Below are 14,675 nucleotides of genomic sequence, written 5' to 3'. Positions count from 1 at the left end.
AGCCCTTCACATCAGCTGGAGGGAGCTCAATTTCCCTTCCCCTACAGGTCTGCTGGAAAGCCGAGTCTGAATCTAGTTCCCCATTGGTTGCGCACTCCGTCAATCCGCTTCATTGTTCAAGTCTTCCGCCCCGCCTTTCTACACCTGCTTCTGATAGGCTGCTGAGTCTGTCAATTCGAAAAGGTCCGCATTCCTTCCGCCTTTCTCCAGGAGACCGAGGGCTAGAAGGGCGGACCCCAGGGGCGTCCCGCCCCTCTGAGCTCGACTCCTGAGTGTGATTGGCTGGCCCGGGTGCCTGTCACCACCACTTTCACCGTTGACTGGCCGTCGGACCGCCGCTCTGCGCGGCGCCGGTTCCGCCCCCGTCGGGTGTTTGTGGTGGGGCTGCGGAGTCGCCGATCCCGCCGGAAGCGCCAGGACAATGGGGACCCGGGACGACGAGTACGACTACCTATTCAAAGGTGCGCTCGGTGCAGTACAGACGGGCAAGGGCGCGGTAGCCGCGGGAGGGCCGCCACCGCGCTGCCGGGCGAGACGGCTCAGGGTGGAGCCCGGGGCTTCGGCGGGGCCTGTCCAGGCTAGGGAGGCGGAGGGAGCCGCTGCAAGCCGAGCTCGCCAGGCTTCGGGCCCGAGAGCCCAGCGTTGAGAAGACGGAGGCTCTAAGAGGCCTACGGACCCCGGATGCGCCGGGGCGGGGCCGGGGCCTGGGGGGGTGGAGCCCCGAGTGGTAGGAGAGGCCGTTGGGGCGGGGCTCCTGGGGGCGGGGCTTCCCTGGGTTTGGCGGGCGGGCTGAGTTGAAAGCAGGGTTACAGGTGGGGTTAGGGCAGTTGGAGGAAATTGTGGGCGTGCCCAAGAATTCTGATTGGTCTGTTAGGGTGGGGCCTGCCTTGGGGTGGAGCCTAGGTCATGTGCTGGAACCCTAAATTGTGGTGCCTTGGAATTGGGGGGGACGGTACCAGTGTGTGCAGCACTAGTTCAAACTCTGGGTAAGTGATGGAGATGTAGTCCAGCTGGTAGATAGCTTGCCTAGCGGTAGCATGCACAAAGCCCTGGCATTTATCGCCAGCACCGCAAAAGCCTTGAGTGATGCAGACCTTGGGAGGCCTGCATTTGGGAGGCAAAGGTGGGACAATCAGAAGTGCGGAGGCCAGCCTGGTTTACTGTAACCCTTTCTCAAAGAAAAGGACACGCGTGGATGACATTGACCCGGTATGCACACTATCTGAGACTTTATAACAATGATCCCCTTTAATCCTCTGAGTTTATACAGTCCATATTATCCAGGAAACAGGTCTGTAGCGGTGCATATCTGGAATCCCAGTACTCAGAGTTGAAGGCAAGAGGATCCTTTTCTGTTTCAAAGCCAACCTGAACCTAGTGAGATAGCTCAGCAAGTATCGGTGTATGCTGCCAAGCCTGACAACTTGAGTTGAGTCTTGGGGCCTACATGGTGAAGAGTCTGCAAGTTGTCCTCTGTCCCTATGTGTACTCCATGTCACATGAGCCCACACACATACATGCACACAAAATAAATAATGTAATTTGGACGGGTGTGATGGCACACACCTTTAATTTCAGCACTCAGGAGGAAGCTGAAGCAAACAGCTCTGTGAGGTCAAGGCAAGCAAGCTTGGTCTACACAAGTTCCTAAGGGTGGAGCAGGTTTGAGCTCTTTGTGGATTTTTGCCACTTAGCACCGGTGTGAGCTTTGGGGCAAGCCTTGCAGCTTAAACCTGGAACAAACAAGTGTCCAACCTCTCTTCAATACATACACATCCAACCCACAGGAAGAGTTTTCCAACCTGGTGCGCGCGCACCCAAGTTCCTGAGGTCTTTTATTTCTCTGGTGAGTGTGTTTAGGGATCTCAGGCACTGTGACTTTTTGGTCCCGTCCTATTCTAGAGTCCCCAGCTGACAGTGGCTGGCTGTGAGAGCTAACTCCTGGGTACTCAAGGGACACACTGTTGCCCTTCTGGAAGTGTAGCCTAGTGCTCAAAGCCAGCCTTGGCATCTTGGGATTGTGGAGGTAGCTGGAATAGCCATGTGACAAAAGACTTGTAGGGCAAGACAGACTTCTGCAAAGATAAAGTTACCACATAGTACCATACAGCAGATGAGCTTTGTCCAGACGTGAGACTGGTTAGCAGCTGTTAGGCTCTAGGTTTCATCTAGAGGCAGAGGACGATTTGAAGGGACTTTGGACCAGAAGACCAGAGATTTGAAAGGCTCTTTAGTTACTGGTGGAACATACTCAAGTCCTGCTGTGGCAGGGGCCGTCCCCACTCAGCCCACTCTTGAAGAAGCGTCAGGGAGGGCAGGGGATCTTTTCCCTTCAAGTCAGCTCATTCAGCATCTGTGGTCATCCCTGCTTGTTTTCGACCTTCTGCTGTTATAAATAGCCTGGCATTGAATGTGTGCCCAAGTCTTCTCTTTGCCCTGTGGGCTGTTTCCTTGATGTGCATTCCCAGAAGAGCAGTTACTAGGTCAGGGGCGATGGAGCTCCATTGCCATTCCTGTTACTTGTCTCCAGAGCTCACTTCCTGGAAACACCAATCAGTTCCTGCAGCAGCTGGCATGGGGAGTGCCTGCCTGCCCTGCCGCCCTCCCCCACTGGCCTCCTTTCCTGGTCTGGCAGGTGCCTTCTTCAGTTAGTTGTAGTAGCTGCCTAACTGCCAAGATCAGCATCCCGCCAATGCTCACCTTGGTTTAAAGCTCGTCTGAGGACCCTTTAACCTTTGTCCTTGTCATTCAGATTTTCAAGCTCTTAAATTACAAAAGGGAATGCTAGGGAATTAGAAGGGAAGAGAGCTAGCAGCAGGCAAACTGTCTCATCAATCACTTCACTTGCTTGCAGGCGCAGGTCCCCCAGAATGTGAATACTCTGCCCCTGCCAGTGCCTTCTGAGACCCACAGCCCAGAAGCCCAGGCCTACGGCCAGCCAGCCATCAAGACAAGGGTGGTGACCTGGTCAGCCTTAGAGAAGTATCTCATATTCAGTGGCAAGAAGATGAGGCCAAGGGCAGTCTAGGCTACATAGTGAGATCTTGTCTCAAGAAAAACAAAACAAAACAAAAAAATCTGCAGTTGTACTAGAAGTGTTGACAAAGACTGATCTTGTGTCTATGTGGCTCTCTCTGATGCCTCACCCCACCCCCAATTCCCTGTGCTCAACCAACCTTGCCTGTCCCCACCTCCTTACCCTAGGCATTGGTCACCGTTCCTTGACATAGAGAGCCACAAGTCTTTGCTTGAGACAGTGGCTGTTCACACACACACGTTTTTGGCAGTCCCATCATACATTGGCTCCCTTAATCTTATGGAGAAGGCCAAGAGGTCCTCAGAGTGGTGGCCACATGCCATTTGTTTTCCTCCATAAATAGTCTCTTCTGCCCCAGGAGCAAGGTTATTTATTTGTACCTAATAATAGATCCTCAAGTTTATTCACCCAGCATGTCCTCCTGTCAGCCGCTGGCCATTTTCTCAGCTTGCTGGTGGATCCCCAGGGATACTCCCGACTTCTCTTCAGAGGAACGTTAAGTTAGGGGTTCTACACTGGGATCACCTAGGCTCCATCCTCCGACTCCTTTCCCAGAATTCCTAGCCAGTTAGTTTTCAAGGAAACAGGTCATGTGAGAAGTTGTGGACCCTGCTCTTTGGGTTGTGCCCACCCTTGCCCAAGGACATAGAATGACTCGACTCCAGGGACAGACAAGGCTAGCACTAGAACTTACACCCTTCTGCCAAGCACACCAGGCTAGGCACCATGCCTACCAGGCCTGCTATGCAAGTGACTCCCACTAGCCCTGAAGAATAATTGAGGCAAGAATGTATCCCTGTGCCAGTCCCTGGAGTCTGGGATGGTAAGGGTCCACTTCCTAGAGGACACCTTCTTCCCTACACTGAATAGCTGCTCAGTCAGCCTGAACATGGGAGGCTCCAGGGGTGCTACCCTGTCATGGGATAGACTGCAGTGTCCAGGGCTCCTGAGAGGTGCCAGACCTTTGTTTTTGCCAACTGGGCTTGCCTGCTCAGCACGCCAAATGGCATATCCAGGGGGACCATTTCCTCGCCAGCAAGGCCACAGACTTCTTTGGAAATGCTGGGGGCTGTGTCCTCAAGGTCTTATTATTTTCCCAAGACAACCAATCACTTGTTTTCTTGACAAAGCCATTTTCATACCCATCATACACGCAGAGGCAGCCAAGTCACCACTCTGGTATATCAGTCACCCTGTGCCAGGGATGTCCTGAGCAGCCTAGCCTTCCTGCTGTTCGCCTGGGCATGATCTGTGACCCTCAACTTTCTCAGTGGGTAACCTTGAACTGGGAATTAGTCTCTGGGTTGAGTATCCCCAACTGCAGTGGGATTATTGACATTGTGTCTTTCCCTGGGGTTGCTCTGAGAATTTGCTTAAACCTAGGCTCATGAGGCATTTGGGCACAAGCTTGACCCAAGGTCCAGTCCTGGTCACAGTGCAGCTGCTGTGGCCAAGGGTCCGGAAGGCTGTGCAACAGAGGCACGGCTGAGAGGACAGAGAGGGTGTGAGAGACCTGAGCAGAGCGGGATTTTCCATGTCATTCCTGTGGGAAGGAAGTGAGGAGGTAGATGCTGTGGAGAGTGATTCCGGCCGTCCAGCTTGGTCCATGTGGCCCAGGAGCCAGCAGGATTGGGGGGTCCTTGACTCCTTTCTTGTCTCACTTCATCTCTTTCTCTGAACTTAACATGCTTATACTGGTCTCAGGAGGATGCTGAGCCTGTCGTCACATGACTTGTGGACCAGGCTGTATGATACTCTTCTTGGAGAGGAGAAGCCTGAACTCCTGAGGAGTCTCATATACTGTTGGATCTTGAAAACTGAGCAGGAGTTTGTTGGCTCTCCCTGAAGGGTGTCCAGGTGGTAGGCTAAGGTGCACTGGGATTCACTGCTTCCAGAAGTAGAACCAGGACCCCTGAGTTGTATGCCAGCGATAACGGGAAAATGGCAGTCCAGATGTGAGATGAGATGGAACGGAAGGCCTTGTTCCAGAAGTCTGAATTCAGATTCTGCTTAGACAACTTCCCAGACAAGTTGCTCTGGACAGAGGTTGCTTGGTAAATGGAATTGGGAAGTGGGGACAAGTCTGCAGATAAACACAGGCCTTGACTCCTGCTTTGCCGCCACACCCTGATTATAACATTCCTCCTCTGAACCTCAGTTTCCTTTTTTGTAAAATGGGCTGTGTGAAATAGTATATGCTATCTCCACAGCCTCTTTTTGTTCTCCCTCTTGTGAATCTGTTTGTGGGGTTTTGTTTTTTGCTTGTTTGTTGAAGTTGTTTGCTAATTTTGTAGTTTTGTTTTTGTGGGGATTTTTGTTGTTGTTTTATTTTGAGGTAAGATCTCACTATGTAGCTGGCCTGGGTCCTCTTCCTGAGTGCTAGGATTAAAGGTCTGAGCCACCACACCAGGCTCTTTTTTTTTTTTTTAAATATTTATTTATTTATTATGTATACAATATACATAATAATACATAATTTGTTGTATGCCTCCTGCAAGGCCAGAAGAGGGCACCAGACCCCATTACAGATGGTTGTGAGCCACCATGTGGTTGCTGGGAATTGAACTCAGGACCCTTAGAAGAGCAGGCAGTGCTCTTAACCTCTGAGCCATCTCTCCAGCCCCTCCTTTTGTTTTTTTAAGGGTCTCATGAAGCCTAGGGTTTCCCCAGACTCACTATGTAGCCAGGGATGACCTGAACAACTTCTGCCTCCGCCTCCAGAGTAATTCCAGGGCACGGCACTAGGCTTGGCTTTATGCCCACCACACCCAGTTTACTGTGGTGCTGGGGACCAAACCCAGGGCTTTGTGCATACGCAGACAGGCGCTCTACTAACTGAGCCGCATTGCCACTACTGTTTGTCCTTGGAAACAGGAACTCAAAATGTAGCTCAAGCTAGCCTTGAATTTGTACTATAGCCCAGGCTGCCCTTAAATTCATGGTTCTCCTTCTACAGCCCCCTGAGTCCTGGAATTATAGGTATGTACCACTGTGCTTGCCTGAGTCTTATGATTCTTGGGTCTAAAGCAGCCAACCGAGAAGGTAATATGGGTTTTGCCTCATCTTCACCTGTGCCCTGAGGGGGCTGACCTGGGCATTTTCCCAGGTTGATCCAGGCATGTCTGGGGTCAGATGAGGTAGATGGGGTTTGTTGATTCATTCCACAGACATTTGTTGGCACTTACCGTGTGCCAGGCCCGAGGATACAGCAAGGAACAAGGCTGTCCAGGAGTCATGCTTATGGGGCAGACTAGCCACAGGAAAAGGCACGCGCGAACCCGACATGTGCGGGTGGCACGAGCTGTGAAGGAGAGCTAGAACAGAGAATGGGGAGGGTCGGGAAAGTAGGATTGTAATAGGTGTGGGGAGGATCTTCTGGGCAGCCAAGGCGCTCACAAAGAGGTGAGGTGGGGCCAGAGAAAGAATGGTTCTGTGTAAAGGTCCTGAGGCAGGACTGCCTGGTGTGTTGGGGCAGAGCAAGGAGCCCATGAAGCCGGCTGCAGCATGTCAGATACTGAGGAAGGGAAGGAAAGATGCTTCAAGGCATGTAGTGCCATGCCTCGTGGGCCCCAGGGAGGACCTGGGCTTTGATTCTTAGGGACTTGGGAGTCATCATTCTGTCTGTGTCCTGGGCAGACAGACAGTGCAGTGCTAGTGCTCACAGGTGACTTCTTGTGGCTGTGAGGAGTACAAGCTTTTGGCTGGGACCCCAAGAAAAGACTGATCCTGTGAGATGGTGGCCTGGCCTTGGGAGGTGGTAATGAGCAGACATCTACGAACACACCACACACTCAGACACACAGACACACACACACACAATTGAATTCATATAGACAAGTACACACACAGGACTAAGGATGTAGCTCAATTCACGAGACCATGGGTTCCATCCCCAGCATCACATACACCAGTGTGAATTTGTAGGACAATCTAAGTATTTCTCAGTTACATAGTGAATTGGAAGCCAGCCTCAGCCTGAGACCCTATCTCAAAAGAAATGAAATATATATAATATATATATAAATATATATATTAACCCTAGAGTATGAGAGGAAGAAAGGACTGAAGATGATTTTAAATTGTTGATCTGAGTATCTTCCAAGTTGATTGAGTTATTGACTAGGCTAGGAAGGTGGGGATGGTAACCTGGTGAGGTGACCAGGACACTGTAATCTGTTGTGCTGACTTGAAGTGCTGGGGTTCTGTCTGGGGATATAAAGGGGAGGGCACACCAGCCTCAGCCTGGAGAGGGTCACCTGGGAATCCGGTCCTGTGCTCCCTCGTGTTTTCAGGTAGAAGGACAGCCTGCAGCAGTTGTAAGATGGGGAGGCAGTGTGGGGTCAGCGAAACACAGGAAGAGCAGTGTAGGAGGAGGGCTCTTCCCATGGTGTGCTCCTCACCCAGGAGCACAGGGCCAGTGACTCAGCTCAGGGCTGTACAGCCCTACCCACACCATGGGGTCCTGATCCCAAGGTGGACGCCCCTCCTACTCCCCAGACCCTGGATAACTATGTTGTTCAGTTTGGGGCCTATGGGGTCCAGGAGAAGTGGAGGTAGAGACAGAAGTATAGATAGAACTTTCTAGGAGTTAGGTGTACAGAAAGGAGAAAATCAGGGCAATACCTAGAGTGGTAAGGCATCAAGAGAGCGTATTCTTAGCCTGGCCTCTTAGTAAACTGTAACACCCGATTTTGTGTTACACCCTCGGTACAGTTCGCGCACCACTGTACCGAACGCGAGTCGAGCGAGGGCCTGGAGATTGAAAGAACACACAGAGAGACCAGGGTCACTCGAAAGGAGTTCAGCCAAATGCCCATTTATTCAGAATTGGGGAAGTCCTTATCTACCTAACTGCTGCACAAGGATCTCCGCCCAGGCAGGTGGGAAATTACCATATTAACAATGGAGTAAATGCCCTGCAGCTAACCACCAGGCGGGGCAGGGAGAGCACAGAAACACACAGGAAGCTTAGTTAGCTGATCATAAACTGTCCCCATGAATGCACCCCAGGAATAAGGGAGACCAGGGCCCTACGGTAAACTCCTGTAATTCCAGCACTTAGGAGGCAGGGACAGGAAGTTAGAGATAAGGAGGGCTACACCTGAGAACCTGTCCCGCTGTCCTCTTAACTTCCCTCCACCCCCACAAAAATATTCTTTTCAGGAGAGAGATCAGAGCATGTAGGCTGAGCCCCTCAGTGTGGTTGTAGGGAGGGGAAAGGTGCTACATATTGGGCCTGGTTCCTCCTGCGAACTCTCCCCAGTGCTTACCTTTTTTTTTTTTTAAAGATTTATTTATTTATTTTGTATACAACATTCCTTCCATGCATGTTTGTATGCCAGAAGAGGGCACCAGATCTCATTATAGATGGTTGTGAGCCACCATGTATGTGGTTGCTGGGAATTGAACTCAGGACCTTTGGAAGAGCAATCAGTGCTCTTAACCCCTGAGCCATCTCTCCAGCCCCCCAGTGCTTACCTTTCAGCCACTCAGTGTGGCCATGAGCTCAGGCTCAGTCTGTGGTACAACCATGCCTGTCTCTCCTTGGCTGGGATCCTGATCCTGGGTGAATACCCACACCTGCCGCCCCCGTGGCTCTCCTGTAGGCCCACCCTCAGCTGCAGAGTCCCACATCTCTGCCTTCAGGGGCCACAAGATTTCTGGCTAAGGTATCTGCATTGTATTCATGTGAGCACATGCACATGTAGGTACAGAACCGTGAGCACATGCATGGTGGATCCTGGGTCTAAGGACAGCCTGCTCAGGGCCAGGCCCCACCCCAGAGCTGCAGGTTAGGGCTCACTTTACAGCCTGGCACCGGTCAGTTCCACTGCATATTCCTTGTCTGTTGTCATGCCCTGTGTCATGGGGAGCTTTCACCTGCAACACCTTATCTCTCCGAGCTCTGTTGTCCTGATAGCCATTCTGGAATAGATTTCTGTTTTGAGACAATGTCTTATGTAGCCCAGGCTTGCTTCAGATTTGTCTTGTAACCAAGGCTGACCTTGAGTTTTTTTTGTTGTTGGGGGCAGGGCATAACTTTTTTGAGACAGGGTTTCACTGTGCAGCTTTGAATGTCCTGGCACTTGATATGTAGACAAGGCTGGCTTGTCTTGAGTGTTGGGATTAAAGGCATGTGCTGTCATGATCTTGGATCTCTGATCTTCCTAAGTGCTGGGATAACAGGCATGTACCACCATGCCCAGTTTATGCAGTGCTGGAGATTAAACCCATGGTAGGCAGACGCTCTGCCACCTGAGCTGCAGCACTGGTTTGCATTGTAGTGATTGGCTCCCGCTTCAAAGGAGTAACACACAGGGCTAGATAGAGACCTTTTCTCCCTGTCATGTTATATGGCCAGCGTTTAGTAAGAAGGAAGTCATACACACTGACATCTGTACCTACTAAAGACATGACAGTGATGGGACCGTCTAGGAGCACCGAGTACAGTAATCCTCACCTCAGGCAGGAATGGTGGCCAGCCCTGTGTAGTCTGCAGCCAGAACACATGTTCCTGCTGCTCATGAAACAGGCGGACAAGGGTTTGTTTATCTGAAGCAGCTGGAGAAGCTTGGACAAGGGGAGGAGTATTGTTTTCTATCACTTCAAACACCAGATAGACAGACTGTAATAGGTATTAACCCTGCCGAATGCTGACTGTCCCGTGCCCAGAACAAAGGCACAGTGACGATGACAAATGCTCCGCTGTGCCCCTGGGTACCGCACTGGCCAGGTCCTGACTCGCTGTACTTCATTCTCACCTTGCAAATAGCCTACTGCCTTCTGTTCACACACGTACCCAGAGAGGGTAAGGGTCACTCAGCTCTAGAGCTTTCTGTGGCCATTCTTGATTACTCAGCCGTCAGGCGCTGGGTTGGTGAATCTCAGGTCATCCTCTGTGCAGCGTGGCCTGGGGATGTCCCTATCTCCTAACTGGGACAGCCTTTCTCTGAGGACAAGAGACAGGCAAAGGTGTCTGTGCTGACTGTTTCTGAAGCTTCCATTTCCTGTGTGTTACCAGGGTGTCTGGGGATGGCAGAAACCAGGGAGCCACCATATAGGTTTTGTGGGTGGATGTGGGAAACATTGGGTGCTCCAGATCCTTACCTCTCCTCCCTCTCGCCCTGCCCCCAAGTGGTGCTTATCGGGGACTCAGGAGTGGGCAAAAGCAACCTGCTGTCACGCTTCACCAGAAACGAGTTCAACCTAGAGAGCAAGAGCACCATCGGCGTGGAGTTTGCCACTCGCAGCATTCAGGTGGACGGCAAGACCATCAAGGCTCAGATCTGGGATACTGCCGGCCAGGAGCGCTACCGTGCCATTACCTCTGCGTGAGTTTAGCCAGAGTTAAGACATGGAGATAGCAGGGCTGTTTGGCCTATGACATGGGAGCTTAGTAAGGGTATGTAGAGGCTGGACTGGAGTGTGGAGACCTAGATCAAGAAACAGAAGGGTACCCCGAGAGCTGTGGGACCCACAGGCAGACCAGTACCCAGCCTGGGGCATAACCTGGCACTGAGGTTTTTACTGGGTAGACTGAGAGTCTGGCTTAGGCCCTCCATTCTAGTCCAACCCCGCCCAGGCAGCCTACCTGCTTTCCTGTCCTGGCGTCATCATCTCCTAGCCCCCCAATTGCCGACCACCTAGCCAACCTCTTATGCACCCTTAGCCCCTGGCTGTCCCGTCCCCTCATTTGCTATGCTTTGCATTCCCTTTGGTCCTTCATCTCCACAGGATGCAAATGGTCTGTCTGTACAGGGGGCATTGGCACTTCCACACAGCTGCTATATACTCTCCTTCTGTTGATGGCCTTGGAGTGTCTTCTAGCCTTGAGCCCCAAAACCTTCTCAGCCTCTCCCACTTGTGTAGGGCCTCCTTCAAAGATATGAGGCCACTGTCCCCCAGGGTTCCCATGAGGCTGCTGCCCTGCAGGCCGAGGTTCATGCTGCACCTACTCTGCAGGTACTACCGTGGTGCAGTGGGTGCACTGCTGGTGTATGACATCGCCAAGCACTTGACATATGAGAATGTGGAGCGCTGGCTGAAGGAGCTGCGGGATCATGCGGACAGCAACATCGTCATCATGCTGGTGGGCAACAAGAGTGATCTGCGCCACCTTCGGGCTGTGCCCACTGACGAGGCCCGTGCCTTTGCAGGTGAGCTTGTGGTGGACATGCCAGTCGGTGGGACTGTGCTGGAAACCAAACTGATGGATTCAGAGAAGTCGGGTACCCACCTCCTCCAGTGTCAAGGTTTGGTTCATGGTCATAGTGCCTTTGTTCAGCCTTTGTCCCTGAGCAGTTAAGTTAACCTCTTGGCCCCACCCACTAGCAGCAGTTCTTCTTATATGGTTTAGGCAGGTGGGCAGGTATAGTCCTAGAAAGGGGTGTGGGGAGAAGGCTGTGGGAGCCAGATCCAGGAGACAATTTTCTCTTTTCCAGAAAAGAACAACTTGTCTTTCATTGAGACCTCAGCCTTGGATTCCACCAATGTAGAGGAAGCATTCAAGAACATCCTCACAGGTGGGCCCAGTGTCTGCATGGCTCTAAGGACAGTACCCAGTGTGCAGGTGCACTGTAAACCCAGTTCAGACCTTCCATGCCCCACAGAGTCCAGACATATCTAGCCCTTGCTGGCACATGGACACAGAGGTCCTCACCCGAGTGCCTGTGATAGACCCTTCTGGGGCTTCAGGGGAAGGAAGGAACAGCAGCCTGGGCTAGCTAGGACCAGTTCTGTGACTTGCCCCTGCCCACTTGGCTGTGCCAGGGAACCTCCAGGAGCCCAGCCCCCAACACTGTTTTACCGTGATATGCCTGGTAGGAATTGTCTTTGAACCTCCAGGAGCCCAGCCCCCAACACTGTTTTACCGTGATATGCCTGGTAGGAATTGTCTTTGAACCTCCAGGAGCCCAGCCCCCAACACTGTTTTACCGTGATACAGCATGGTAGGAATTGTCTTTGTTTCCTGTTGCTGTGATAAAATACTCCAAGGTACTTGCAAAAGCTGGTCCCGTTATCACAATGAACACATTGAACACAGTCAAGCATCCCCCTCCATGGTCCTGCCTTTGTCAGTTAAGTCATCACGAGCCCCTATATAGGCTTGTACAGAGGCGCTTCTCCCAGGTGACTCTATCAGGTTGAGGGACACACTGCGCTCACTACACCCTCCTGTTGCAGAGATCTACCGCATTGTGTCGCAGAAGCAAATTGCCGACCGTGCGGCCCATGATGAGTCCCCTGGCAACAACGTGGTGGACATCAGTGTACCACCCACCACCGATGGACAGAAACCCAGTAAGCTACAGTGCTGCCAGAACCTGTGACCACCCTGCGCTCCACCCAGCGTGCGTGCACGTCCTCAGTCCTTGGCCAGCCCCTCCAGTGTCCTCCCGGCCCCTCCCTTGTCCCTCTAGGACAGGCTGCTCCCACCCTCCTCTTGCCAGCCCACTGACCCAAGAGGAGCAGGAGTCAAGTGGCCTCTCCTGTCCTGCCTGCTTGAGAGAAGCTAGAAGTCCCTTGCTTATGTACTGCTCTTCGGTATTGTGGGCATCTTGACAGGGTGGGGAGGTTGGTAGGATGGACAGGGCTTTCCAGAGGTGAGGAAGATGAGTGGAAAGAGCCGGCTTCTCCTGTTTTCTGTGACAGACTCCAGGGATCACCTCCTTCCCTCTCTGGCCAGTTGACCCAGCTGGCCCTGCATCCCCACCCCAAACCCTCTCTAAGCTGATACCCGAAGAGCCAGGCATCAGGGGCTGGGCAGGTGGACACTCTGGGCTCTGCCTCCTGCCTACACCACCATAGCCAGCGCCAGCACGGCCTCCAGCATTCCCAGGCCTGCGCACTCCTGCTCCTGCCTGTAGATTTATGCTGGGAGAAGACCCCCACCCCCGCCCTCTCCATCTTCCTCTGCACGCAGCGCTCTCTCCTGCCCGTTCCCCCTTCTCTGTCTCGTCTACCTGTCTGGTCAGGAACCTGTCTGCAAGTGAAGCAATATCTCCGTGTTTTGTATATACAACTGCTCTTGTAGCCTTTGGTTTTTGTTATTGTAGAGAAACACAGATTCTTTATACACTTTGTAAAATTTACGCAAACCCCAGCTCTTGAACTCTTATTCTCCCTGCAGCCCCTGCACTGTTGCCCATTACTAAAATGTATAAGCCAACTTCTGTACAGAAACCTGCCACTCAGCCTCTGTCTTCTTTCTCTTCACCAGGTGTTGCACCTGAGCTGGGGCCCCTTTCCTGGTCCCCAATGGTAGGTTGGTTAGTTGAGTCCCCACTGAAGGCAGTGGGTAGGCCTGCTGAACTTGCGTCCTAGGCTATAAGAGGAGGATCCTGGGCCCCAAGGAGGGGAAGGTGAGTCCTATGCAAATGGCTCCTATAGTATGGAGGAAGGAAGCACTGGCGACCTAAAGTGGCAGCCTTAGTTTAGAACAGTTGAGGGAGAAATACCTGTCTCCCCCAAATAGCTTTATGTAGGATTGCCAGGTGTGAAGGCGCCCCCTGGTGTGGATGGGAGGCGTGAGCATGCAGTGGCTTGCCATTTCCTCCTACTGCTAACAATGGCCTCTCATCTGGGGTCCTCTCAAAGGTTTGCCTGGTAACTGTGGATCATATCAGGTTCCCTCCCCACGTGGCTCTCTTTACTCAGAACTGACACTTGATGGGGCGGAGGAAGACGCTAATGACTTGCAAAATGAGAGGCTCTTGATTTTCATTGCTTCTTCCCAGGACCCATTTCCCTTGTCCCTGTGCCCCAAGCCTACATAGTAACAAGATGAGACCTTCTCCACCCCTGGAGGAGACCTTACAACCCGAGTGCAGCCAGCTGTTCTAGAAGCCCTAGTCTCTGGATGAAGAGAACCTGGGTGCACCTTTCCTCTTGATTCTAGATGAATGTAGCCTCCTTGCTGGGGGTGGGGGGTCACAGACACATCTCTCTCATCTAAGCTGGTCACAGTGGCTCCTGTCCAAGGTCAGCCTCAGCTACAGGAGATCCTGTCCAAGAAAGAAAAAAAGGAAAATTCAAAGAGCTCAAGGAAGTTGGGGTCAAAAGCCAGAAGACAACCTGTGCCGCTGGTGTGAGGTGAGGTTCTAGCAGAAACAAACAGGAGGTGGCCCAGGTCTAAGTAAGGCCCTGCTCACGGTGACTGGCAATGGGGCTTGCTGACTTACCTTATTTTTCACTGTGGCAGGACAGGTTAGGTGTGATGGGTGGGGGCCAAGGTAAAGCCAAAGGCACTGGGAGAGCAATAAGAGTGATCCCTGGAGCCCAGTCAGTGAAAGAACCAACTTACAAAGTCCTCTGATCTCCACAACACATAGCTATATTTTTACCAAAATAATCAAAATTAGTCATTGGGCTGGGTAGATGGCTCTGGGTGAAGGTGCCACAGAGTATAGATCTCAGCACTAAGTAGATCCCAGAACCCACTTAAAGCTGGAGTCACCAATGCAAAGTCAGGGAAATGAGAGGCAGAGACAGAAGTTCATGGGCCAGCTTCTTCAGGGGTAAAACAAAGACACCCTGTCTCAAACTATGTGGAAAGTGAGGGCTGCCTCAAAAAGGCCTTCGATCTCAGTCCTTAGGAGGATTTCTCTATCTGCACACAAATCACCCATGTGCAGTGTAC

The 14,675-nt window shown here is 52.1% G+C and overlaps 1 protein-coding gene across 1 annotated transcript; it reads left to right on the top strand.

The window, feature by feature from the left end:
* Positions 1-303: 303 nt before the first annotated feature.
* Positions 304-13,213, top strand: Rab11b (RAB11B, member RAS oncogene family). Its single transcript, XM_041669003.1, has 5 exons — positions 304-461; positions 10,173-10,368; positions 11,000-11,193; positions 11,479-11,559; positions 12,221-13,213. Exons 1-5 carry the CDS (start codon positions 422-424, stop codon positions 12,364-12,366), a joined length of 657 nt encoding a protein of 218 aa, XP_041524937.1. The 5' UTR covers positions 304-421; the 3' UTR covers positions 12,367-13,213.
* The last annotated feature ends 1,462 nt before the right edge of the window (positions 13,214-14,675 follow it).

The sequence above is a fragment of the Microtus oregoni genome, unplaced genomic scaffold (assembly GCF_018167655.1).
Source record: "Microtus oregoni isolate MIOR12 unplaced genomic scaffold, Mior012 000019F_ref0000042, whole genome shotgun sequence".
In the NCBI taxonomy this organism is placed as follows: Eukaryota; Metazoa; Chordata; class Mammalia; order Rodentia; family Cricetidae; genus Microtus; species Microtus oregoni.
This window is presented reverse-complemented; position numbering and strand designations above follow the sequence as displayed.

Coding starts and splice junctions, on each gene's coding strand:
- Rab11b (XM_041669003.1), top strand. CDS start 422: ATGGGGACCCGGGACGACGAGTACGACTACCTATTCAAAG. Junction 11,194..11,478: donor CGAGGCCCGTGCCTTTGCAG/GTGAGCTTGTGG, acceptor TCTCTTTTCCAG/AAAAGAACAACTTGTCTTTC. Junction 11,560..12,220: donor ATTCAAGAACATCCTCACAG/GTGGGCCCAGTG, acceptor CTCCTGTTGCAG/AGATCTACCGCATTGTGTCG.